The sequence below is a fragment of the Equus quagga genome, chromosome 4 (assembly GCF_021613505.1).
Source record: "Equus quagga isolate Etosha38 chromosome 4, UCLA_HA_Equagga_1.0, whole genome shotgun sequence".
Classification (NCBI taxonomy): Eukaryota; Metazoa; Chordata; class Mammalia; order Perissodactyla; family Equidae; genus Equus; species Equus quagga.
Window position 1 is genome coordinate 21,607,915 of NC_060270.1, and position 26,485 is coordinate 21,634,399.

General features: G+C 41.8%; 1 protein-coding gene across 1 annotated transcript in view; it reads right to left on the reverse strand.

Annotated features, from left to right (window-relative positions):
* HGD (homogentisate 1,2-dioxygenase) overlaps positions 1–26,485 on the reverse strand; it is a 43,969-nt gene that overhangs the window by 10,875 nt on the left and 6,609 nt on the right. Inside the window, exons 3-10 of the mRNA XM_046657848.1 lie at positions 26,028–26,116; positions 22,225–22,330; positions 8,431–8,490; positions 6,587–6,678; positions 5,126–5,160; positions 4,235–4,314; positions 3,596–3,695; positions 1,384–1,508 (exon numbers count right to left, since the gene is read on the reverse strand). Of these exons, the coding sequence (XP_046513804.1) occupies positions 1,384–1,508; positions 3,596–3,695; positions 4,235–4,314; positions 5,126–5,160; positions 6,587–6,678; positions 8,431–8,490; positions 22,225–22,330; positions 26,028–26,116 (687 nt within the window). The remainder of the gene's footprint in view (positions 1–1,383; positions 1,509–3,595; positions 3,696–4,234; positions 4,315–5,125; positions 5,161–6,586; positions 6,679–8,430; positions 8,491–22,224; positions 22,331–26,027; positions 26,117–26,485) is intronic.

The window sequence follows — 26,485 nt, forward strand, 5'->3', positions numbered from 1 at the left end:
ATATGGTCCATATAGGTCAATCTCCCAGGGCACAGCTCCTGGTAGAGAAGGGAGAATGGATCAGTGGGAACTCACACAGAGAATAACCAGCACAGGGTCCACTTGGAAAGTGGAAACCCATGGCTGCCTTTAGAATAGTGGTTCTCTATCAACTGTATGTCAAAAACTAATATGGGGAACATGCTTAAAATGTAGATTTTGATGCAGATTTCCACACCCCAACCCCAGAGGTTATCATTGTTTTTTTTTTTTTTTGGTAACACCTGTTGCCAATCTTCCTCTTTTTGCTCAGGGAAGAGTGGCCCTGAACTAACATCTGTGCCAATCTTCCTCTATTTTTCATGTGGGACACCAGCACAGCATGGCTTGATGAGTGGTGTAGGTCCACACCTGGGATCCAAACCTGCAAACCTGCGCTGCCAAAGCAGAGCAGACTGAACTTAACTACTACACCACTGAGCCGGCCCCATGAGAGGTTATCATTTTTGCCAGGTGGAAGTAGCATCTAACCCTCCCTATGAATTTCTGATGTAAACAGTCCTGAACCACATTTTGAGAATCTTGGCCCAGTGAGTGTGAGGTTGACAATGTGTCAATGAGGGTGACAATTAACCCTCATGGGTTAATTTTAAGTGCCAAACTAGTTGGCCTCTGCTTTTTAGCATACTTTCTAAGTGCTGTCCAAGGAATATAACATGGGTTGGCAAAATATAAGCAATAAGTCAAGTGAGCAAACATAAAGCAGACAAATAATGGTAAACAGTAGAAATCTTTGGATAATTTTTGTTATATTATTACTTTGTGCTAACATATTACATATTCAGTATATTGAGTAATAATATAATGTATATGCCTTTGCTTATCTTCTGAGTTTGCCAGGATGGTGGTATAAACCAAATCAAACTAATTAACTGAGTTCTACTTGTTTTGTATCAATCATTGCTTGTATTTGAAATATGGTAGCCATTGGTGAATATAAATCTTGGATGATCTGCTCATTAACTTGTTTCCCTTTTCAGAATATATTACCCTGCCTGTATATTATGTTTTCCACGCCATTTATAGAGACCTACATATTGCCAGGATTTTCAGTGCTTGGTGAGTAGAAAGAGCATGACCTTTGGGGTCAGACAAATATGGGTTCAAATGCTGGTTCTGCCATTTACTGTGACATTTGGTAAATTATTTGTCACTACTTGGCCCATTTTCATGACTACAAATAAGGCAAATAAGGCACTATTTGCCTTATTTGTGGTACCTTAGTGATACGGTAAAGATAAAAGAAATATAATATGGGTAAAGTACTTAACATTGGCCTTGGAGGTCAGTAGGTACTCAATAACTATTCACTCCCTCCTTTGCCTACCGACCCTCTTACTTTACCTGTTTAGCAGCAAATAGCTTTCCCTGGTATTTGTTAATCACGGTGTAGCCACCTGGTACTTGGCGATCTTCATACCAGGCAACAGGTATCAAGAAATCACGAGGATTGGCCAAGCCATTGGCTCCTAGAACACAGTGACCCAAATGTCTTTTAGACACTTCTGAAATCACACAGGAAAGATGCCCATGGCTGCACTAAGAGAAAGGGCTTTCTTCCACATCAAGAGCCACCCCACAATTTGCTTTCATTGTTCAAAGACCCATTGAATTCCCAGTCTTGTATCTTTCCAGGAAGACCCAAGGAATTTGGTCAGAAAAAAGTCATGAAAATCATCATTATCATTGCAAGCATCACCTCCTAAAGTTGTAAAGTGAATATGGTTTATAAAGCCACTTTACATGCATTATCTCATCACTACAGGGGAGGGGAGGAGAAGAGAAGAAGAGACTATAAAAGAGGAAAAGGGAAGATATGGTAGAATACTAGACCTTTTTTTCCAGGAAAACACTGATGACTCTAGAATTCATCTACAGTCCTTGATCTACAGTCCTTGAGAAAGGAGGGGTCCATACTGTTGCCCAGACTCGCTTCTACTCCTCAGACAGAACTCAGAATCAATCCATGTCTGTAAAACAGCTTTCCAGCCTGACAAATCTGTCTGCCACTCAGGGAAAAACTATTCAGGTCTTGCCAGCTTACCTCTACTTAGGAGCAAGTGTTCCTCCAGAGAAAGAAAATAAATCAAAAGACCAAAAATGAGAAGCGTAAGTGCAAAAACATAATTTAACTCTGAGAGGAGAGACCTGGGGAGTTTTTTATTTCCAGCTCCTAGGGTTAAAAAATATAAGCCCCCAGCTGGTTAGTAAATTATATATATTTTCCAGAGGGTACGTGTTCCACGGAACCTGGAGGCTATGCTGACTGCAGAGCAGCAGGAAGCCAGACCCAAGTGGGAAGAGCGGGTGGTGAGCGGATGACAGACGGCCCACCATGGCTCCAGCTGCTTCTCTCCTGCCTCCCACCTTCCTCTGACTATTTGGATCCCCCCAGGGGAGTGACCAGAAGGCACATGCTGGCCTGTCCCTGTTTTGCTCTAAAAAAGCTGTTGACAAGGAAGGGAAGAACTGGGAGGTGTGGCCACCACTTTTAGCAAACATGCCAAAGACAAAACCAAGGGCCGATTTTTCTAACCACTCCTTTCACTCCAAGAGATGTTTTGAGAACAACCCCTCCTACCACCTTCATTTCTCTCCTGCACCTCCTGCTCCAGCTTGCCAGAAGAATCGGGGGTGGGGGGACCTTGGTTCACTTTTGAAAGTTTTAATCTGCATCATGGAGGCTGTGGTTTCTGGCTCTCTCATGGCCCTGAATGATGTACCTTTTCTGACTGTTAAATGTGTAGTTTTGCAGCATGTGCTCAGTAGGCGTGTGAAGTTCATAGACTACATGTCTCTCAGTCTGTTTCCCCTTTCCATAGGAATAGATCCCCTGCCATTTTTGTGGTTTTCCCCACTTTATTGTCTATATACAACCTATTGACTTAAGAAAATGATATCTCTCCCATTCACAAAGCTTATTCCCACTTGTATGCTTCTCCATTAGCTGCCTCTTTCCTCTTTCTTTTTCTTCAACTTTTCTTCAAGAATTAGTTAAATATCTCTTCTGTGAAGCTATTTCTGGTGACTTGGCCCACAGTGACCCAAGTTTTTACATCCTTTAGGGCATACACTGTAACAACCACAAATCTATTAGATACTGTCTTGTTCTCCAATGGCCTATATACTATTCTAGAGAGAAATTTATAACGGGTTGCCTTCGGTCATTTTCTGTTATGCCTGTACTTCATGGAAGCAGTTTGTGTTACCCCTGATGAGGTTTCTGTCATTACCCTCAGCACAACAAGGGTGCTGAGATGAGCTGAAGTATTGATGCACTGATGAGCTAATTAATGAAGATTTCATTTCATCAGTCGGACAGCCATACTGATGAAGCCCCTGAACTTAGATGTCTGAAAAAAATGCCTGGAATTGCTCAGAGAGCTTCAATAGGTTTCTGAAATTCTCAACTATACTTGATCTAGAGAAGAAGTTGTCTAGAGAGAAAAGTTGAAGTTTGAGTGAGATAATGAGGGGAGAAGGATGTTTAACTTTCATGCAATTATCTGTCTTCTATATCTCAAGCCAGGCTTAGGGGCTTGTAGTGAAGATTTACCAATTGGTCCCAGGTCAGGCAACTCAAAGTGGACGCCGTAGACCTCCAGGATGTAGCCCCTGGTCTCCTCGAAGACATCTATGCTGAACCGCATTCCTCTCTGGAACAGGAAGCAGACATTGGTGTGCCCTCCCAAATCCCAAATAAAGAAGCTGACCCAGAGCCACAGCCGGCCCTACATGCATGAGTAAAGCCGTAATCTGTTGAACTATGTTTGAGAGGTGACCAACTCAAAGATGAGTTAGAAAGAATAATTTAACTCCTACTCACATCTGTGATGCACACCAATTCTAGTCTATTCTCTCACTGGATTCAGACATAACAGTACCCTGATTTAGCCAAATTTTTAAGAAATCCATCTTCACTGCCCTCCACCCCCATCCAGTGTCTTATCCAGAGTGTCCTTAAATATTTAGGAAAGCAAATTGACAATGCTCTTTCCTTGGTGATTGTGTGCTATTTTAAAACAAAGCAGGCACCCAAGCCTGCTCACCCCTCTATGTAATTCAAACTCCCTCCCCATTGCCCAGACATGACAGAGGAATTTTAAAGTTGGAAAATTTTGGAGTTAGTAGCAGCTGCAACATCTGATTGCTCCCAAATTAGGGAGAAGCAGGGAGAAGGGAACACAACACCAACCTGAATGACGCAGATCTCGTTGGGCTGCACAAGCATCTTGCCAAACTCAGTGTAAATGAGAAGTTTCCCTTTTTGAGGAACTAACAAAAAAGACAGGGCAGCCGTGAGCAACTCTTTTCATGAAAGAACCACTTCATGAAGAGTAAAAGGCTTAAGGGCTGCATTTACTTTTCCATTCCAAATGAAAAGAGCTTTATTGAGTCTCAGGTGGGACAACATATATCCTGACAACTTAGGTTAGCTATTTGACTAGAAGAATGTGAAGGAAAAAACTGACTCTGCCATTTTCTTGGTTACCAGGTCAGGAGCTTGTATATGCACAATTCTGTAAATTAACCCAAAAGGGCCACAGAAATAGCACGGAAAATCACCTATTTCTGATAGTTCCAGTAGGAGGCTGGCATTTGCACGTCTAATGTCTGCAACAAAATGGTCACTCCAAAATATTGGTACTAAAACCATCCAAAAGAATAGGCAGACGAGAAATCTCTAATAGACATTCCATTTTAGATAGTCTCATGAAAATTTGTATTTAAATTGCAGATATCAATGACAGATGGTCTTTTCTTGGGTGAGTCTGAAGGCAAATTGAGTTGTCTTAGGTTAATCACATGTTGGTATTACTCTTCGTTTCTTTTCAGCTGCCCAGATCTCCCTTATCAGAAAGGCCGAGCAGAAATGGGCAGAGACAGAGGGCCCAGGACAGAGTAGGGGCTTTAGGTGCACTGAGAATCCTTTCCAGAACACCAGCTGCCTTTAGACCTCAGTCTGTATATTGCACGAAACAAGACAAATAGAAAGATGAAGGAAAATAATACATATAAAATTAAAAAGCAGCTTGTGACTAGGGATCAGTAAACAGTGAAGGGGTCTGAAATCTTCAAAACTTACCAATCAAGAAGTCCCCATCTGAATTGCAAAAACATCTGAAACATATAGAATAATTCCTGTGATTTTCTATTTTAACACTGTCCAGACAAATTAGTTTCCTTCACAATTTATTTTTCAGTATCCACTACGTGCCAGGCTTAGTGCTGGGTATAACACGGTGACCAAAATGACCCAATTTCTTCCCTCAAGGACCTTAGAGTCTAGTAGGAAGTCAGATAGCAGTCAAACAATTACAGCACTATATCATCGCAAACCATAATGGCACTGTGAAAGTCAAGTTCAGAGGAATGAAAGAATGATGGAGCTGATCTAGTCTAAAGGCTTCCCTGAAGAAGGTACATTTAACCTGAGATCAGAAGGAATCATCTAGGCAAGGGTTTGGGGAGGTGAGAGAACATTCCAGGCAGAAGGAAAGGCACGTGCAAATACTCTGAGGCAGGAGGACATGTGGCAGGTTGAAGGAACTGAATGAAGCCTAGTGTGGCTCAGGTAGAGAGAGAGGAAGTGCTTGCTGTGAGGGTGTACTCAAAGGGATATCTCCAGTGCCTTGCTAGGGGTGTGATCTTGGCCCTGATTCATGGCTCAGAGAAGTTAAATGACTTGCCCAAGATCACTCAGCCAGGAAGAGTGGATTGGGCTTTGGACACAATGGTCTGGTTCCAGAGGTGGTGTGCAAAACCACCATGCTGTTCTGCTTCTCAAAGAAAAGGCAACAATGCCATTTACATATAGTTTCCTGATTTTAAAAAAATCTAGGGGCCAGCCCGGTGGTGCAGCAGTTAAGTGCACATATTCCACTTCTCAGCGGCCTGGTGTTCGCCAGTTCGGATCCCAGGTGCAGATATGGCACTGCTTGGCAAAAGACATACTGTGGTAGGCGTCCCACATATAAAGTAGAGGAAGATGGGCAAGGATGTTGGCTCAGGGCCAGTCTTCCTCAGCAAAAAGAGGAGGGTTGGCAGTAGTTAGCTCAGGGCTAATCTTCCTCAAAAAAAAAAAAAAAAAAACCTAATAAGCTCCTCTATTTAGGAACTTTAAGCTTACACAAAGTTATTAGCTGAAGCCAAAGTCTGTCAGTTTGACCTGTCACCAACAGGTGGCCTTAAAGGCTGCTCATGCAGTGTGACTTTGGACTCAAAAACAGCCCTGGGGAGCCTTAGAAATTAAGGATATTCTGACCCAAACCTGGATAAAGTCAAAATGCCACTTGGACCACTCCTGCTTTCCTGTCCCCATTGTCCCTTTTCTATTTGCATTGCTATGTGACATTCTTGTTTATGTCACAGGAGTCAGTCAAGATAGAAATGCTCACTTATTATTATTAATAAATGTATATCAACATTGCTTTGTGGAAAAAATAACAACAACAACAACCACAACCACAACAACAACCCAGCCTTCGCCCTCTGGCCAACAGCTCTTGGGGAATGGGGATGTCCTGACCAGCACTGAGCCACTTACCTATCCTCCATGGAGACGTTGCAGAGGAAAATGTGGATGGCAAGCCCATTGTTAGACCTGATGTCCCCAGCACCACACAAGGTATGCAGGCCCTGGGAGAGACCCACAGGAGAGGGAAGGGTGAATGTGAGTGGTGTCCGAGACGCCAGCCCTCCTCCTGGTCCCTGAGAGCATGAGGCAAGGTTCCACTAGGGTCTTGCCTTTGGGGCCAGTGGGACATTTGGGATCCAGGCTGCCTCTGGTGATCCTGGAATTTACTGACTCATGTTTGGTAGGTGGTGGCTCACCCTAGTTGCTAGCCATGGCCCTAGATTTTAGGACCATCAGATGTCCTCACAGAACATCAATTCGTTACTTGGCGTTTTATCTGTTTGGTGTTTAAGATCAACCTGAAGGAGAATTTCCTTTCGAGGTAAAATCAGGCACCTAGGAGACTTGGAGAGGAAGGTTGCAGCATTAGAGACCAGTGAATACTCCTCACATACACCCCACTATGTGGGCAGCCCTCTGCTTATGAATAGGGTCAGTCCTAACCTCTGATAATCTCTGATAATCTCTAATAATTGAATAGTGCAGAGGAAAGCATTCTGACCAACCATAATCCTCTCTGCTGATAATCCACAGTCCCAGAAACCTGAAGACATGGGCCCCCTGAAAACAGCCCTCGGTCCCAAACCTGCAGATGGAGAGACCGAAAGGAGGGAGCTCTGCTCCTCCAGACAGCCATAATTCACACAGGGTGGGAGACTTCTTTTTGTATTTCAACACAATTTGCAAGTTTGGGGCCTATTTAGATGAGTCTGCACAGAGCTTGGAGCACTTAATCTGGATAAGGAATTCAACATGATGCGAACAATCTGGACTAAGGCTGGGTACCTGGACTCTCCCTGAGTAAGTCATGAGCTGAGGTTGATCTGCAGAACCCTCCACTGGCTTCTTTGAGCCCCACCTCCTTATAGCTCCCCTTCTCCTCCTCTGCACAGGCTTTGCTCTGAGCACAGGTGTTCCAATACTGCCAGCACCTATAACTACCAAGCAGAGCTTCCACTTAGCATTGTACTAACTCGAGTGCCACCCTTAGATGGTGCGATTCTAGCCCAGGGATCCATTTCGGGCAGTTTGTGAACTTGGATGGGAAAAAAAATTATGCATTTATTTCACTAATCTCTGACTGAAATATATCATTTCCTTCAATTAATGTGAATGTGAGCAACAAACCACAGCGACATTAGAAATGCCTGTAACCTTTTCACTGATAGAAACATGGATATTTTATATTACATTCCGTTTGTTATAGATATCCCAAAATATCGTTTATGCTCATACTTCTAATAACCATAGTTATTAGATCTTTTCGTAGATCTTGTGATTTACTGCATTAATAAGAAAGCATGTCTATTACCATAAACCATACTAAATTAGTTATTTTAATATTTTTATCATTGCATTTCAATATAATTGGCTTCTTTGTAATTTTGTATCATTTATTTTATTCCTTTAAAAACACAGGCTTCACCAGACTATCAAAGGAGACTATGGAACAAAAAGGTTAAGAACCCCTATTCTAACCAAATACAAAGGAACCTGAGGTAGGTAAGTGCTCAATTTCCTTTGGCCTGTGGAGACGTTGTAAACAGCTTACGGGTGCCCTTTGGTGTCAGGGGCCATATGGTGCTGGTAAGTAAGACATCCCTTAGCTAGCCCCCGAAAACAGAGGCAGGTGGAGCTGTCTCTGCTGCCTGCCTCGAAGGCTGCTTCTGCTTGGCATTCAGCCTGCAAATGGCTGGATCACTCACCGCGGAAGAGAGGAGAGCAGTGGGAAGGTGTGGATAGTATTGACTTACACTCACGAAGTCCACTTTCTTCTGAGATGCTTTTGGAATCTCAAATGGTTTCCATCTAAGCTGGAAAAAAAAAATGCACATACAGGAAAATTATTTCACAAGGGGAAATCAAAGACTTTTTAAATAAATACCATCGATTACACAGCAAAAGGGCAGCTGCTCCCTCTAGAAGGCTCTACTTGTGATTTTGTTATTTTAAATTTAATAATTATCCATCATTGCCTTAAAGAGGCTCAGCTGGGTTCTGTGTGTATCTGTGGTGTGCGTGTGTGTTTTTAACCTGTATGTATATATATTGTCTTCGTTCTTTATCACTTTAAGGTACAAAAATTAAAAAAAGATCATTGCTTCTTATTTCAGAAGCTGTTTGTTTCTTTTAACATTTTGCTCCGGCATATCAGTGAGTTTTGACTGATGCTGCTTTTCATGCTATTTATAATCAGCTCCCTTTCCTGGCATGCCAGCCTCTCTGTGTGGGCTCCCAACACTGCAGGGGAAGCTTCTACTTCTACTTCCAGCCCTTGGAATTTTGAATTATTTCTTTAAGAGAATGAAAAAGCACCCAGCTGAGATTGGATTTGGTAAATGTAGCACCAGGTTCAATTTCTTCACCAAACCCCGCGTTTGTCCCCAGGTTGCCTGACGGTTCAGTTTAAATCACAACAACCTTTAATTTAATAATGAAATGATCGAAGAAAGTGGGGAGAAAAATCAGCAGCTCCAGGCCCTACTGGAAGTGTCAGCCCAGCACTTATTAATCAACTTGGCAGCAGGCCTGACCCCACCAAGCTGGTAGCTGATAAACCTAGCGGCCTCAGAACATCTCATGGAATGACCTGCATCCCAAGGGCTGACTCCACTGGCTGCAGTGCCTGGTCAAGGCAGGCGGGGCAGGGCCCCCATTAGCTCATGCGCACAGCTCATTCTGTATTTCAGAGAGGTGGCCATGCGGGAAAGAAGCAGCAAGTGGCAAAGGCGGTGCTGGGATTATCCTGCCTGTCTGACATACGCAGTCAGGCAGCAGCCTATATTTCTTAAAAGCAAAGCAGGATTATCACATTCTGGGTCTACTTAAAAAGGATGTAAAATGTTCATTTGAAAAACATTATTGAAATCGTGCTTCAGAAAGAAGGAAAAGGTTTAGGACCAACTCATTAAAGATGCTATTTCCTGGGGGAGGAAGGGGAACTGGAGAGCAAGGATCTAGGACAGGGTTTCTCAACCTTGGTATTATTGACATTTTGCAATTCTTTGTTGGGTGGGTGCGGCCTGTCCTGTGCATTGTAGGATATTTAGCAGCATCTCTGACCTCTACTTGCTAGATGCCAGTAGCACTCCTCCAAGTTGTAACAACCAAAAATGTCTCCAGTCACTGTCAAACGTCACCTGGGGGACAAATTTCCCCTGGTTGAGAACCATTGACCTAGGAAGATACTCATTCCCCTGACATCAGGAAGGGCCACAGCTAAGCACCGCTGGCTTTTTGAGGGGAGGTTCTAGTCTACTATCAACCATTACCCGCTGCTTCCCTGTATAGTAGCAGTGCAGAGTTTGTATACCCAGGAAGGTTGTCTGGAAGAGAATACTACCTAGAATCTTGGTTCCAGGAAGAGTCATCATTCTAGATTTTCCAATGAAAGGAATTTAAGTATCAGATCAAGGGTTGGCTGGGCAACTTTTAGATCCATCCAGAGATTCTGAACCCTGTTTACCCATGAGAATCACCTTGAGGGTCTCTGAGACCCAAGACCAAATTAAATCAGAATCTGTGGAAGTGGGGCCCAGGTATAGATATTGTATAAAGGGTCTTCTAATATCCAGGTGCAGTTTAAGAATCAGCACACCCAACTCAGAGATTCTGTGGTTCTTGTATTGCTGAACCGAGCATCCTGTTCAGAAAAGTCCACTCCATCAACCAACCAACCAATTAATTAGTCAACTAAATTATGGTAACTTGGGCCAGACATGGCAGTGACGTGCCAGTTACCAAATAGCCAGGATGGTTAAATAATACAAGTCTAAGAAACAAACCTAAAAAGAGAAAGAAAGGAGAAAAAGAGAGGAGAAATCCCAGTAAGAGGGGAAGCACTGCCTGTTTTGTTGCACTGAGACAACACCTTTGTAGATCTTCCCAAAATTAAAATACCTGTTGTTGGTAGAAATAAAGTCCTGGCCCCTGGAGAAGAGGTTCGTCTTCTGTGAGTGGGGATGACTGAACCAGAGGAGCTGATGGGTTGGTTTGATTAAGCTTTTGCTGGTCAGTTTTTCAGTCTTCTGTAGCATGTCAGCCCTCAAGTCATGAGGAGAGAGAGCCTGGGGTGGCAGGTGAAGGGCATCTACATGATGATGTCAGAAACATGCCTTCAATAGGGCCCACATCCTGGATGAGGCAGTGGCCTTGAAGAACCTTGTCTAATGCAAAAAGTGATGCCCTTCAAATGGTGGACATGGTATAGAAAAAGGAGTAATTTATCTGCTGGGTCTGATGGCAGCAGATCATACAGGGCCTATATTCAGCATATTATGAAGGATAATAAAGACCCCAAGGTGGTTCTGATAAACCCAATACCCACAAGAAGCCAGCTTTGGATCTTCAGGCAAGAGATATGGGTCAGGGGCTTTGATGTGAAATCTTGTTGAAGGTGAGGAGGGAGATTTGGGGAGAGGATAATCAAGAAGAGTCCATGGAATGGAGGATAGAAATATCTCCTACTAAAGCTAGATGTTCAGCTTAATTGCATGCTGTGGAGCAGTGACCCTCTGAGTCAAGGCCAGTCCAAGGGGGCTGTGCATTGGGCTGAGCAGGAGACCTGACTTCTGTTACCGCCTCTGTTCCCATTTACTCTGTGACCTCAGGCAAATCATTTTCTCTTTCTGGATTGTGTTTTTTCTTACATGTAACAATGGACTGCTGGAGAAACTATAATTCTATAATTCTCTTCAGAGAAGAGCTTCTGAAAGTGATAAAGGATGCTTGTTAACTGATTTAGTCCTATAACTTTTTAACAATGTATTTTATCCATACCATATATTATTGCTAAATAGCCCCCCACACAGAATTTAATTATTAAATATTTCAAAAACAATGAAATCAATTGTAGTACCTAATACAATGTGTTGACTATAGTGGCTGTTAATAAGTCAGTGTTGAATAATTGAATGAATCAATAAGTATAAGGCACTGAGAACATTGTTAATATCTCAAAGAACAAGACTAAAGCAAAATTGTGAGTTTTTGGAAGTCAAAATGACATTTAGGCAATAGCTAGTAAATTGACAAATGTTTCTAAAAGTCCAAAGATTATTTCTAAAATATGTCAGTTCTTTATATATGTGAAAACCTCTCAATTCTTCCATATTCTTTCTGATTTTCTGTCCAGTTGTTCTATCAACTGTTGAGAGAGAGGTGTTGAAGTTTCCAACTATAATTGTAGATTTTTATACTCCCCTTTTCAGTTTTACCATTGCTTTACATATTTTCCACCTATATTCTGCAAATTCCATTGGAAAATAAACTTTTATCTACTATAAATCAAGTAGTCAAAAATAACTTGAAAAATATCTTCAAGGGAGTCCAAAGTTAGACTTAAAAATTCTTCAAGGTTGCCAAAGGAGAAAGACAGAGAATCAGTGGCAACATTTAATGATCAAGATTTGAAACTTATGCTCAAGGATGAAAAGTTAAACAGAGAATTAGCCTCAGTATTTCCAGAGTCAGAAGACCAGGATTTGGACTAGATGATCCAAGTATCCCTTTCAACACTGAGATTCTTTGATTTACTGAGATTCCCTTCAAAATTGCCTTGGACTCAACTAGATTAGATGAGTTAGATACTCTCAACAACACTGGCTAGCTAGCAGTAGACACATCATCAGAAGTCAATGCCATTCATCTGAGAATTCAGAAGTAACTTGTAAATGCAATAGCGATCAAAATGTGTAAGCCATTATTAGCAGCAGCTATGGCTAGGAGACACCCAAGGTCACTCTACAGTGAGTTTCAGTCCAGACTAGATAGGCGGAGGGGTGAATAAAATAACACAGTGGTTCACTAAATTCTTTAGCAAATCTATCAATTTGAGGATAAAGGCAGCATGATTTATTTGGAGAGAAATCAGGCTTTGAGTGACTCATTGGAGTTTTTGAGGTAATAGGCGAGAGCGCAGGTAAGGAGGATTCAAGTTCTGTACTTTATTTAGACTTTCAAGTCTTTCATGAGGCTACAAAAAAAGATGAGCCTTCATGGGATTTGTATAACATTTTTTCATGGATGGAAGCCTGGATTTCCATTTGACCTTGCCCTCGAGTATAAAGCTAAAGGCATTACATCCATTACTCAGCACCTAGCATACAGCATGAAACAGAGTGGTCATTCAATAAATATTTGTTGGATGACGTTTAATTCTCACAACAACCTTCTGAGACTCCTATGATTATTATCATCTCTATTTTAGAAGTGAAAAAAGTGGATGGTTTAGAGCAGTTTTCTCTGCTAAGAACTGATGCCAACACTCTCTCAGCCTCTCTTAATAACCTACACCCTGAGCCCTTTAATCTCAGCCTGTCTTGATCTGCTTCTCAAATTATTCATAATCTCCTTGGCTCTTGAACCCAGGCTTTGCCTTCTTTTTTTTTTTTTTTTAAGATTTTATTTATTTATTTTTATTTTTCCTTCTCCCCAAAGACCCCCAGTACATAGTTGTATATTTTGGTCGTGGGTCCTTCTAGTTATGGCATGTGGGACACCACCTCAGCATGGCTTGATGAGTGGTGCTGGGTCCATACCCAGGATCTAAAATGGTAAAACCCTGGGCTGCCAAAGCAGAGTGCGCGAAGTCAACCCAAGGCCAGCGCCTTTGCCTTCTTGTAATAGCGTTATACTTGGTCTTCCAATCTGACCCTTATTGAACTGCTCCTCTAGCGCTGAGTTGCCCTGGCCCGGTCTGACTCCTGAGACCTGAATCCTGCTAAGGTCCTTCAGTGTCTCCATTCTTGTCTAATCCCCTTATATTAATTCATTCAAATGACTTATTGAACCTCTCCATATGCCAGGTTTTATGCAAGGTGCTGGAGGTGAACATGACAGTCTCTGCCGTCAGGGAACTTATTACAGAAGATGTTGGAAGTGTGGACATTTTCTGATAGGAAAACAAGAAAATGGATAAGTAGAAATGACTTTGGAAGAGAAATGCAAACAGGAATGTTCCCTCAGGAATAATTCCTGGCACAGGGCCTATTTAACATTCTTATACATGAAAAATAAGCGACACACACAATGAAAGAATCTGGTTTGTAGACAGCTCCAACATCTTTCCAAGGAGTGAAAGGCAAGTTAATGGAGATGTACTGCAAAAAGAGCCAGCAAGCTGTTCACAAGGGCTGAACAGGGCTATGTGCACTGCATTGTTGGCAAACACCAGTGAATGCATTTATGGAAATGCAAACTATTCTATTTATAGGATGACGGGATCTGAGCTATCAGGGAGTCAATTCAACAAATACTTATGATTCTACTGTTTGGAAGGAGGCATGTTCTGGACACTGCAGGCCATCTGAAGATGATGGAGACATAGATCCCACTGTCAAATACCCTGAGAAATATTGAAACAGTTCAATGAAGAAAGTGGTATTTAAGATGAGTCTTAAACTATGGGTGGGATTTGGGTGGGTGGATATTAGCAAAGGAAGAAGAGAAAATTCCAGGTAGAAGAAAGCATAAAGCACTCAAACAGGAAAAGTTAGAGTATTATTTTGGAATGGTGAAAGTTCCAATATAGCTGGTAGGGAAAGGACATGAAGAGAGTAAAGGGTTTGAAAGATATGATAGTGAAGCAGGTTCTTGATCAGCTGTCTTGGGAATCTGCAATTGATTGGTTGGGCAGTGGCAGGGAGGAGTCACAGCAGGATTTAAAGGTTTTCTAGAGGACAAGATAGTAAACTGAATCTGGCAGCAAGGTGTGGGATAGGGTGGGGAAGAAACACAGATCAGTTAGGAAGCCATTATAACAGTACTGATAAGAGGAAATGAGGTCTGAACCAGGTGGTGTTAAGAAAAGGAAGGAGAGTATAACAGAGCCAACATACATGGAAACCACCTAGAGAGACTCCTGGGTACCCCCCTAGACCTACTGAATTAGAATCTCTAGATAGTGAGTCTGGGGAATCTACATTTTCAATAAGTTCTCCTGGTAATGCTTATGTATACTTGGGAATCACCATTCTATGGACTTGGAACCTAATTCAATGTATGGGGAGAAAGAAAGAAGTTCTCAAAGATGACTCTAAGGATTCAAATCTGGGTGTGTGAAAGAATGGTTGTGTCACTAATAAAGAAAAGCCAGGAAGAGGAGAGAATTTGGATGGGACTATGATGACTTCAGTATGGAAGCTGTTGAATTGGGACAAGTACACAGCAATGTCCAAAGTAGGTTTCAAAGTTAGGGGAGAGATTTGTAAAACATATTGCAGAGAGGTGATAGTTAATGTCATGGGTATTAATGATATTTGTTAGATTCTAAAAGGTAAAATATGGGAGATGTGGAAGATAGCAAGAGGGAGATGAAGAGGTTGATAGAGTGTAAATGAGGTTCTACAATGAAAGTAGCCCCACAATGGCTTCCAAACCCAAGGTGATGGGACTGACTTCCTGTGATGTAGCCTACCAGGTTATACTAAGTTTTGGGTTGGAGTTATGGTGGGTGAAGTTAGATCTCTATAATTCTGCCTGCTGAAGTCTGCGTATATGAGAGGGGTTGTGGAGGAGGGAGAGGTGGGAAGCAGAGTGGGCTAGAAAAACCCTCTGCCACTCAAGGAGTTCCTCCTCTTAGTTCACCCAAACTGGGTATTTCTTAGCAACAGTAATTAACCCTTCATCTCTAAGGCAAAGAGAGTCCAATGAAAGTGGGCATCACTAACTGGTATTTGGAAGGAAAGGGGGAGGAGGCAGAGGGAGAGTGTTTTGGGCTGAATTTTCTCCTAAAAATTCATATGTTGAAGTTCTAACCCCCAGAACCTCAAAACGTGACGGTATTTGGAGACAGGGTCTTTACAGAAGTAATTAAGTTAAAATGAGGTCATTAGGGTGGGTACTAATCCAATATGACTCGTGTCCTTATCAGAAGAGGAAATTTGGACATAGAGACATACAGAGGGAAGATGAAGTGAAGACACAGGGAGAGGCAACCACCTACAAGCCAACGAGAGAGGCCTCAGAAGAAAACAACCTTGCCAACATCTTGCTCTCGAACCTCTTGCCTCCACAACTGTGAGAAAATGAATCTTTGTTGTTTAAGCCACTCAGTCTGCAGTACTTTGTTATGGCAGCCCTAGCAGACTAATTCAAAGGGGAGGGGGCAGATGGGAGTGAAAAGAAGGAGAAGAAAAGAAGAGGGTAGAAAGACAACAAGGACGAGGAAGTGAGGAGCAGGAGAGAGGAGGTACTTCCTTATCTCTCAGGAGGGTGACTGGGACAAGGAGGAGGCAAGAGCATCTAGTTCTGGACCCTGGAGATCACCTATTTTGTAGGTTTGTACAATGTCATAGAACACAGGAAAGTTCAGAGATTCAGGAAGTAAAGAGGGAAGTCAACTGTTCCAGGCTTTGGGACATTGAGGAGCAAACGATTGTATTTAGCCCTGGATGATTTATATTAGTGAAAACGGAAACAATTTAAATAACTGACAACAGAGAAATTACCTTATAAACATATATTGGATTATAATGCCACATTAAATATTATCCACACTCAAGCAATTTAAAAAGACATGGAAAAAGGCACAAAATATGATGTTTGAATTTAAAAAACCAGAATGTAAAACTTTGTTGCAGCATGAGTTTAATTCAGTAAATATATATGTAACTCACTTTTTTGTTTGTTTATTTGATTTATTTACTTATTTTGTAAGGAAGATTCACCCTGAGCTAAGGTCCATCGCCAATCCTCCTCCTTTTTTGTTTTCTTTTGCTTGAGGAAGGTTAACATCTGTGACCTAACATCTGTGCCAGTCTTCCTCTACTTTGTATGTGGGATGCCTCCACCACATGGCTGATGAACAGAGTAGGTCCACACCCGGGATCCGAACCCACGAACCCTGGGTAGCCAAAGTGGAGTGTGCAGAACTTTAACCATCTGGCCATGGGGCCAGCCCCTGTAGCTGATTTTTTTGAAAGAGCATTAATATAAGAGTATACACAGCCTCTTGCCCTTCTCTTCCCTGCTCCTCATGGAAAATTGTGATTTGCCCATTCCACTCATCTCAGTCCACTGAACTCCAGTCCCACCATGTAGATCAATGTTATGTGTGTGTTTCCCAGGAAAAGGGGATGGGGACCTACTCTGTAAGCGTCGTTTTCCAAAGGCAGAAGGGAGGAGGAGGAAGTGACCCATGAGCCAGTGGTCCAGGCCTGAGGAGCTTGGGAAACACGAGAGGTGAGATGAGAGAGGACTTGAGGTGTGAGAGGTTTGGAGTCTGGGAAAAATTGGGGAAAGGGGATTTTAAAAAGTATAGTTTTAGGTCATATATTGAATATTCTTTAATGTTTTCAGGAGAAGCAAATAAATATTGGAATTATTTTCAATTACTTTTGGCCTCTAGCTACATAGGACCCCAGACTTTATTTACTTACATATACGTACAAAGAATAAGACTGGACAGAAAGAAACCAAATCATTAGAAGCGGTAAATTCTGCACTGGTGAGATTATTGGGAACTGACACTTTTACGTAAATTTTGAATAAAAATGTATTAATGGTGGGGGGCTGTATTATTGTTGTTTAAAGAAGGTATAAATAGTTTCATTAGAGTGGTCCGGGCAGGCTGAGTCGCAAAATGTTAAGGAGTGAATATGGGTGTTAAAGTGGGTTTAGATGACCTCTTAAGAAGTCTGTCTATGAATAGGAGAAACTTGGACAAAAGCTTAAAGAGGTGGGAAACCCAAGACACTTTTGGAGGGAAGGGGCTTTTAGAATGGGGAAACCTAAACAGTTTGACAAATTAGACAGCAAACACCCTGTAAGGTGTATTGTTTCGAAATGTTCTTGATAATTTGTGTGTCCTGGAGGCAGAGGCAATTTTATGATGTGGTCTTTAATTAGCTTTGAGGGGTTTATCACTTGGTCCAAATTATACTGGTTGAAAACTAAACGGCAATTTCCTCAGCTGAGGCTTAACTGGGTCAAGAATCTGACTTTCCAACAGTCAAGAGGTTAGGGATGTTGATATAAGAAAGACAAACTTTAAAGGACTCTGACCCTTAAAGACGAATGCTGATTTCAGACTGCTCATTGAAATCTGTAAAATCACAGTTAAATTGGATCCAAATTTGTCCTTTAAATTCTGAGATTCCAGAAGTTAGAGGAAGGTGCATAATGAACAAAATTAGGTATATTTTTTGTGTGAGATATTAAAGGATTAAACTTGCCATGTCCACAGGCTGAACATCAAAAAGAGTTTGCATTAATTTTTAGACAATTGATTAAATATGTGCTAAAAGAAAATGAAGGTTTTGGGGCATCGTCCCCAGTCTTTCTGGGAGGGTATTGAAGATGACAGTGATGACAGCATATCCCATGATGCTCCCTTGGAGGAAACAATTCTCAGGTCTTCAAATTCCCAGAGATGACTAATGTGGGGAGTTGGTGAAGCTGATGAACTATTTGATTTGGTGTGTGACAGGTGAAGACATACCTACTCTACAGGCTTCAGCTGGGAAGAAGTATCAGCTGAGTACCTAAATATAATTTTCTCAGTGAGAGTCTGGAGTACATATTTGGAAGAAGTTATGAGAGGGGAACAGTGATAAATGCAGATTGCTGTGGTTATTAATGAGGCATAAAATTGGAAAGAGACATTAACTTGTCCAGAAGGTGTAAATGCAAAGAAAAAAGGATAGATACAGCAAGAACAGCCAGGGTGTGTGTAGCAGGGCAAGGGAAGCAGGACGGCCTAGGTCACAGAACAGGAGGATGATAAACCACTACCTTGATGGAGCTGGTGGCCACAGAGGCGCTACCAAGTTCTGGGGCACATCTGTCCCAAGGTGTGTGAGCACAAGGTCGAAAACGAGCAGGGGAAATAATGGAGAAGGAATTCATTTGGTGGCCACCCTATGGAAACTGTTTGAAGGAATTCAAAACAGGAGAAGGGTAACAAGTTCAAGGAGAAACGCAAGGCAAGGTTAGAATGGAAAACATGGGGAAGGGGTGGGAAACAGATATGTACTGAGGATCTACTAGAAAGCAAGCAGAAACTTGATGAAGCTGTTTTGATGCCTCTGTGTTAACTCAGACTTTTTAATGCAGTTGTGTCAAACTTCCGTCTCAAAACGTATGTTAACGATTTATGAAATAATGAATCAACATGCACAAATGGCATACTTGCCTCTCACCTACGATGGAGACTTCCATTTTCTACTTTGTCAATTTCTACATCATTTGAGTTTTTATAAGTATATATTATTTTCATAATAAGACAAAACCAGAAAAATTCTATCAGAAAGAAGTTAGTTTCCATGGATAAGCCACCTATACCCCTCAAATAATCATTATAAAGGAATGTATTCATGTTAAATAAAACGTATTGATAGTAGTCATAAGATGATAATAATATATAATAAAAGCATATTACACATCACACAGTAGAGTCCTATCACACGCATTTTCCTTAAAGGTTAGGTTTAAAACCGAACCCTCACCCCAAATAAAATTATATAAAATAAGTAAGGCTCCACTCTTACCCAGACAACCACAAACAAGTCTATTAAGGCCACAGAAGCTTAGATGTCTGGTGTGGATGGTATGAGCAGGCAGGGGCATGGGAACTTCCCACTCCACCCCATTTACCACTAGTTATTTGATAGTATCTTAAAAGTCCCAGGATTTGAATTCCCAAACCTCTGCCTATGGATTTTCCTATAGTCCTTTTTTTAGTCTAGCTCAATCATTCTCAAATTTACTATACATAAGAATTACCATACAGGGTAGTACACACAAAACCAAGTATCCTATATTTTATGGGTGATTTAAGGGATTTCTCAGAGGTAATTTTGTTTGTGCTTAATTTTTGTCTTATTTGCTGATTTTACAACCACCCTGTTCCTTTGTATAATAGGAGATTTGGTTTTACTTTAGAGAACTGTCAAAAACTTAATTGGGGATTTTCTATGCCACCTGAAGAAAATAATTAGAAAGCTTATTGTAGTCCAAATACCCTCTCAACCTTCCAAAGCTAGTCTATAATAAATGCTTAATTTGGCGCTGGCCCCGTGGCCGAGTGGTTAAGTTCGCGCGCTCCGCTGCAGGCGGCCCAGTGTTTCGTTAATTCGAATCCTGGGCGCGGACATGGCACTGCTCATCAAACCACGCTGAGGCAGCGTCCCACATGCCACAACTAGAAGGACCCACAATGAGGAATACACAACTATGTACCGGGGGGCTTTGGGGAGAAAAAGGAAAAAATAAAATCTTTAAAAAAAATAAATAAATAAAAATAAATGCTTAATTTATTTAGCTTGACCAGGAATCCTACCAAAGTACAAGTATCCATCCTCTATATGTTCTAATGGAAGATGGAATCCTGTTGTTAAGCAGTCAAGTCTATTTATTAATCAAAAAACAAACGAGTACGACTATTGTAACTCTAAGAAAGAAATTAGAGAACTTGAGCTGTAACCACTGAGTCGTGGAGCAGATTCTCAGAGAATAAACAGTGACTTTGGCTAGAATGATTTATGGCCCTTTATGAGATGTGTAGGGAAGTAAATGGTTAAATGAGTGAGGTAGAGGATTAAATGACGGTCTGCCAGATGCATTCCTAACGCCAGGGTGCAGGAGAGAAGGTCATAAGATGGGCTTGGATGAGGAGCCCACGTGAGACTCAAGGACAAGCTCAAGAAAAATTCCCCAGGTTTATTGTGCAATTGTGTCCTGGACAAGGGCCCCGCCGGGTGGAAGGGGAAAGGGGCAGGAACTGAAAGCCTGGCCTTGTGTCTTGGCAGGGGACTGTGCCTGTGGGGCTGAGGGCTAGAGCAGGGGCTGATTTTTTCCCATATGCTCAAAGGCAATATATAAACCAGTGGTAGACTGGAAGATTTCTGTTTCATACATTAAACTTCACACAAGTTTAACCGTCAGTTATTTAGACAAAATATCCTGTGTCCAAAATGGCGGTGAGGTGGATAATATTTCAAACTGTGGACTCGCATTTTTTTTCCACTCTGAATGCCTCCCTTCTGAAGCAGGGTGAGTAGCAGTCAAGCAGGTACTTAATGCCCTAAGATTTCCATAATTAGGGAAGAGATGAAGGAAGCAGGAAACCAAAGGTGACTATGAATTGTTCTGGCTTTTGTTCTACAAAAAATCTAAGCATTTAGGGGAAGGGGATTTGTAGGTATAGACAAAATGTCTTGGTAAGCCAAGGGGAGGCAGCATATTTCCTTGGGCTGTGGCAAGGAGAGAGCAAGAGAAAGGGAGAGAGACAGAGGGGTTGATTTGTGTTGATTTTGAACACAGTGTGGACTTTAAACCTGCGCCCTGGCAACTGCCAGAAGGAGGGAATGGCTGTGTGGCAGATCCAGGACGACAGGACCAGAAGTGGCCTTGCAGATGATTCCATGCCCAAAACTGACATGACAGTAGCAGAACAATGGGCATCTCAACACTACCCAGTGAGGGAAGACCAACAAGGCCCAACTCCCACTCCGACTTTGGCATTGTTTGAAACCAGCAATTCCCAAACAAGACTGAGACACAGATGTTTTCTGCCAATTTGGTGTATGGGGACCTCAGTATGAAAAATAATATAAAATGAAGAAAAAATTTACCTGAATATAAATTCTGAGATTTATGTGTACTACCACTGGCTTTAAGTGAATATATCAAAATGGCTGTCTCAGAGTCATGGTTCTTGCCTCCTGTATGCTTGATACTGTACAAAGCATGTTCACATCTGTTCTCTCATGTACTTTTCACAACAGCACTGTGTGGCAGATGTTGTGATCATCCTGGTTTTCAGGTGAAACACCAAGGCTCAAAGACACAGTGGTAAGGAGAGGGGTGGGGATGCAAAGCCAGGCTGTTTTCTTCCTGCATTGTATGCCTGTTATAAGCAGGGATGAAGGGAATACACGGGGGTTCTCGGAAGGTTAGAAAAAAAATAGAGCCCATTCTATTAGAGCATTGGGTCTGTCTCATTACTGAAAGCAGAGTATGTAAATAGTACTGATACACAGAATAAAAGCCCACTGGTCACTAGACCAAAAGGAAGGAACTCTTAGGCAGGGAATGGAAGTTGCTAGGTCTGCAGAGAATGTGACAGCAATCTGTCACCACAATAGACTTACAGAATCCGGCTCAGACAACCAGCCTCTCATCCCTATATCAGAGGCCTCTTTCAGATATGTAAGTGTGTTGAATGTGTTTTCTATATTCTTTGGTAAGTTTAGGTTAAAACAAACAAACAAACAAACCTAGAAGCATGTAGATATTTTTACCAGCGAATATAATTTCCATTCATCCAACTCACCAGGGCACTCCTGCAGAGTCTGGACCACATCTGTGCCTACCTAAGAAGCAATTAGGCTAGAAAAACACAAGTTTATACCCACACACACTCACACACACACACACACCTGCACAATCAATTCCAAAATGCCCACCCAAGTTTGAGCAAAAAAATAGACACACTTTAGCATTTGTTTTTTTTTAAAACTAATTTCTCAAAGACCCAGGCTTAACTTCAATATTTATATTTGAGGCTTTGGATATGTGGTATGCTCCAATTCACAGGACCAGGTTACCTGGTTGGGATCAGGATCAACTTCATCCCAGTTGTGAGTGACATGGCCTTGGTCAGTGGATTCAAAGGGCTTGTGAGAAACTGAAGGTAGAATCCTATACAGCCAGCTGGGAGGAAAACAAGGACACAGAAGTCTTAGGATGATGTTATGAGTAACGCACAGACTGGCTCAGGAAGTACTCTCAGGAAGATGCTCAAGTCACCAACGATCTGTGGGCTTTAATGTGAGAAGCAATGACACAGCATCACTTAATAGCCACTGCTGTCCAGGGCCCCAGCATCTTCTCACTTTCCTCTCCACCTATCCCTCTTCAAATCGAGGCTTGGTGCATAGTTATTCCCCTACTAACAACAAATGAAGCATCATCTTTCCCAAAGACAACTATAAAGGAAGGGGAAGTACCTTGAAAGATATCTGTGCAGGAAAATCCATAGACAAACGTCAGCTTGTATACGTCATTGGATACTAATCCTTGCTCTAGAAGGTGAGGACAATGAATCCGACGTAGATTGAGAGAATATGGGTGGTTTCTTTGGTATTTTTGAAATATAAATCAATTTTTTTCTTTAAAAATTATAAAAGTAACACATGCCAGAGGCAAAAATAATTCAAGTAATTCAAAAAGTCCCGAAAGGCAAATGGCTTTCTTCTTCAATTTCTTCAGGGCCAAACTCCTCAGAGGCATCAAGGTTAACAATTTTATTGTATATTCTCTCAGGTATCTCCAATGCATATATGAGCAAAATTGCCAAATCATCGTACCACTTTTTTCTCACAACAATAATGTGGGAGAGTGCCTGATTGCCCACATCTTCACAAATATGGAATACTATTAATAATTTTGGCCTTATAGGTAAAAAATAGCATCTTATTTTTATCCTGTATTTCCTTTATTATGAGTAAGGTTAAGAATCTGTATGTTTATTGGCCCTTTGTAATTTTTCTATAAAGTACTTGTATAAGCCCTTTACCAGTATTCTACTGGGTTGTTTGTCTTTTTGATATTAATTTGTCATAGGTTTAGGAAATTAACACTTCTGTACTCTAAAATTATAAGCCTATCTGTTCATGTTTTCTTAGGGTACATTTATAGCTTTGTTTTTTTCTTTCTTATTTTTTCAAGTTTTACTATCTGTATACATTAAGGTCTGAGCCAAAGATCTCTCTGCCAGGACCCGTATCTCAGGATTTAGGAAGAAAAGAAGATGCTGATGAAGGAACTCTGAAGGACACCAAAAGGAGAACCCTCCAGAAGTTGAGAGGGACATTGAAACTTACTCAGAGGGACCCAAGTCCTTTCAGAGGCTGTTACCCTGACAGAGAAGGAAGAGGAACACTACTTCTGACAATGGAAGCCCAGACCTACTTGAACAGACTGATTCTTTAAGCCCCAGGACAGTTTACTTCAGGGAGAAGAACCAGCCTGGCCTGGCCCCCCAGGGACTGGAGCTGGTTACTGAACCATTTGGGAGATAAAAGGGCCAGATTTGTTCAGTTTCCATTTGATTCCTCCAGTTCTAGATGATGTGACCTCAGACCTTGGATATCAGGCTATGCATAAACTAAGCCTCTCCAGCTTCTAGTAGTACACGGCGTTGAGAGCACATGTGTGCATCTTAGAACCAACTGTGGGATCCTGGGTGAGTTACAAAACTTTCTTGATCCTATGTTCCTCATCCTTATGTCCTAGGATTGTTGTGAGGATTCAGAGTTTATGTACCCAGAATGCCCACCACTTAGCAGGTGCTTACTATTAGATGTGTGTTGAATTGTCTGTCTATCCCTAATCATCTGGGTTTTTATGATGGGCCAAGTTTTCCTCATTCTCTATCCTGACTCTTACCTTCTCAGGACCTAAGGGATCAGCTAACTAATCTGATAACAATTAATCCCTGATAGATATAATCTCTTATAGTTCTGTGGGCGCCCTGCACTCTGTGGTTTAAATGAGTACTGACTATAAGAATTCTAGGCTTGCTCACCTATGGATGAGGCTAGTTTTGTCTTCCCACTGGGGATTTTTGAGCATTTTCACAAAATTCTTGTGGATATCTTTGGAGAGTTCTAAACAGATGAGTGAGCCATGCCTAGTGTCCCTGGTTTTTCAGCTGAGTTTATAAAACTCCCCAAGCAGCACCACATGGCCCTGGATAGAGATTTAATTCAACTTCAGGGAATGGTGCCAGCTTCTTAATGAAATGCCAACAGCTCCTTTTCAGCCTCCTGGAACAGAGCTCGACTCCTGCTGGCTGAAGATATTGCTGAATAATGGGGGCAGGCAGCAGAATCTGGCGTCCAGGTGTCCCGTTAGTGAATGGGCCATAAAGTCAAGAACATAGTCATGGAGGCCAGGTTGTCATAAATTAAAAGGGATAGGAATTGTCTGTGTGCTTACTTTACTTTGACTATTTGGGCTTGCAGAGAGAGATAGAGATGATTAAACAGCAATAGAATTAACCCCTTATTTTTGACAAGTGTGGAAAACTCTCTCTTCCTCCCTTCATGTACATATCTATCCAGAGAGAAGTGATATTGATATTGACCAGTAGCACAGCACCTGCCATATCTCACACTCGGTTCTCTGACAGCCTCCTAGGGATACCCTGCATAGGAGGGAGAAACTCTCTTATGGTGGCAATAATAATGATCACTATACTTAATGTTAATTGAGCATTCGCCATGTGCCAGGCAATGTGCCAGGCACTTTACACACATTCTTTCCTTTAATCCTCACCACAACTATGAAATACATACGACCACTACCTCTTTTACAAATGAACCAAAGGCTCTGACAGGGTAAATGACTTGCCCAAGGTCACACGGTTGGAAAGAGAAGGAACCACGATTTGAACTTGGGGGGCCTCACTCCAGAATGGGCATGATTAACCACTAAGGTGAACGATGTATCATTTGTGTGGTCTGTTGTGCTTTTGTAGTCACTATCTCATTTGCTTCTGAGGGGGGTTCTGTGGAGATAAACCCAGTCCCTTCCACTAGGCAATACAAGACCGCCTGCCCTCCTCCGCAATCTCCAGTATCAGCAGCAGCCCTCTTCACAGATGCCCAACTTAAAATTCCCACAATTAGACACCACTTGTTTAAGTCACAACACTTACTGCCTTTCCCCAAACCACAACACCTACTGCATGCAACCCGCCCCCTAGGAGTTAATCAAGGGAGCGAGAGGTCATTGACCTGGCTCGTAGGATTAGGGCAAACGTGGAACATGACACATTGTGCTAATGAATGTGCTGGTTTCCAGCAAAGGCAAATTCCAAAGAATAAAAACCTTATTAATTCAAACCACGAGGGGCCATAGTACATAACCTTTCGACTACCCAAGCTTGGATTATCCAACATTTTCTTGCAAAGAACATAATACTTCTAGTCAGCTGAGGAAGATATTGTGCTGAAACTTCTATAATTATGAGTTAATTATTATTTTAAAAAAGGTATACCAAAGTCCAAAATTCAACTGGAATTCAAAATTCAGAATTAAATCCTTAGGGCAAGACCAGACTATCGGGAACATTTCCTTCTGAGTACAAATGAGAATTTGTAAGTGGAGCTGGATGTGTGTGTTTTCCAGGCTCTGTGTAGCTGCTGTCTCACCTTCTTCTACCAGTAGCTTGATTCTAATGGGTGATGAGGCCCATCCTCCTGTGACTATGACCCAGAGCACAGCCTGTGAGAAGCAGGATCTTGGGCAGCCCTGGGACGCTGTGGCCCAGGTGTCGGAGGCAGCACTTAGTACTAGTCGTAGCACCCACAGTCACAGGTCAGAATTAAGCTAATCCTTGTACCTTCTCTTATTGGTGCTCCTTGGACAAGTGAAAGCCGATCCTGAGAGCTGCTCAGCATACAGATTGTAGGGGCAGACTTGAGGATTATTCTAAAACAAAGGAGGCAGTAAATAACATCACTCCAATCAGAAAAGCATCCCACCTTCCCACCAAGCAACTCAGTGGGGGAACTTTGTCCTGGATGCTCTGGGCCACTGCACATGACCACCCCCAACCCCAAAATTTTTTAGGTAACTTTTTCCCCTGATTAGAAAACTAATACATGCTTATTGCAGAAAATTTATAAAATATAACCCATTATCTCATCATCCAGAAATAACCCAGTGTTGACATATTAGTATATTTTCTTCTATTCTTATCCTCCAAAATAAGGACCCTATGATATGTGTAGTCCTGCATAATCAGGACTTTGTTTTTTTAAGAGGAAATACTTTATTTTGAGCATTTATTTTTCATGC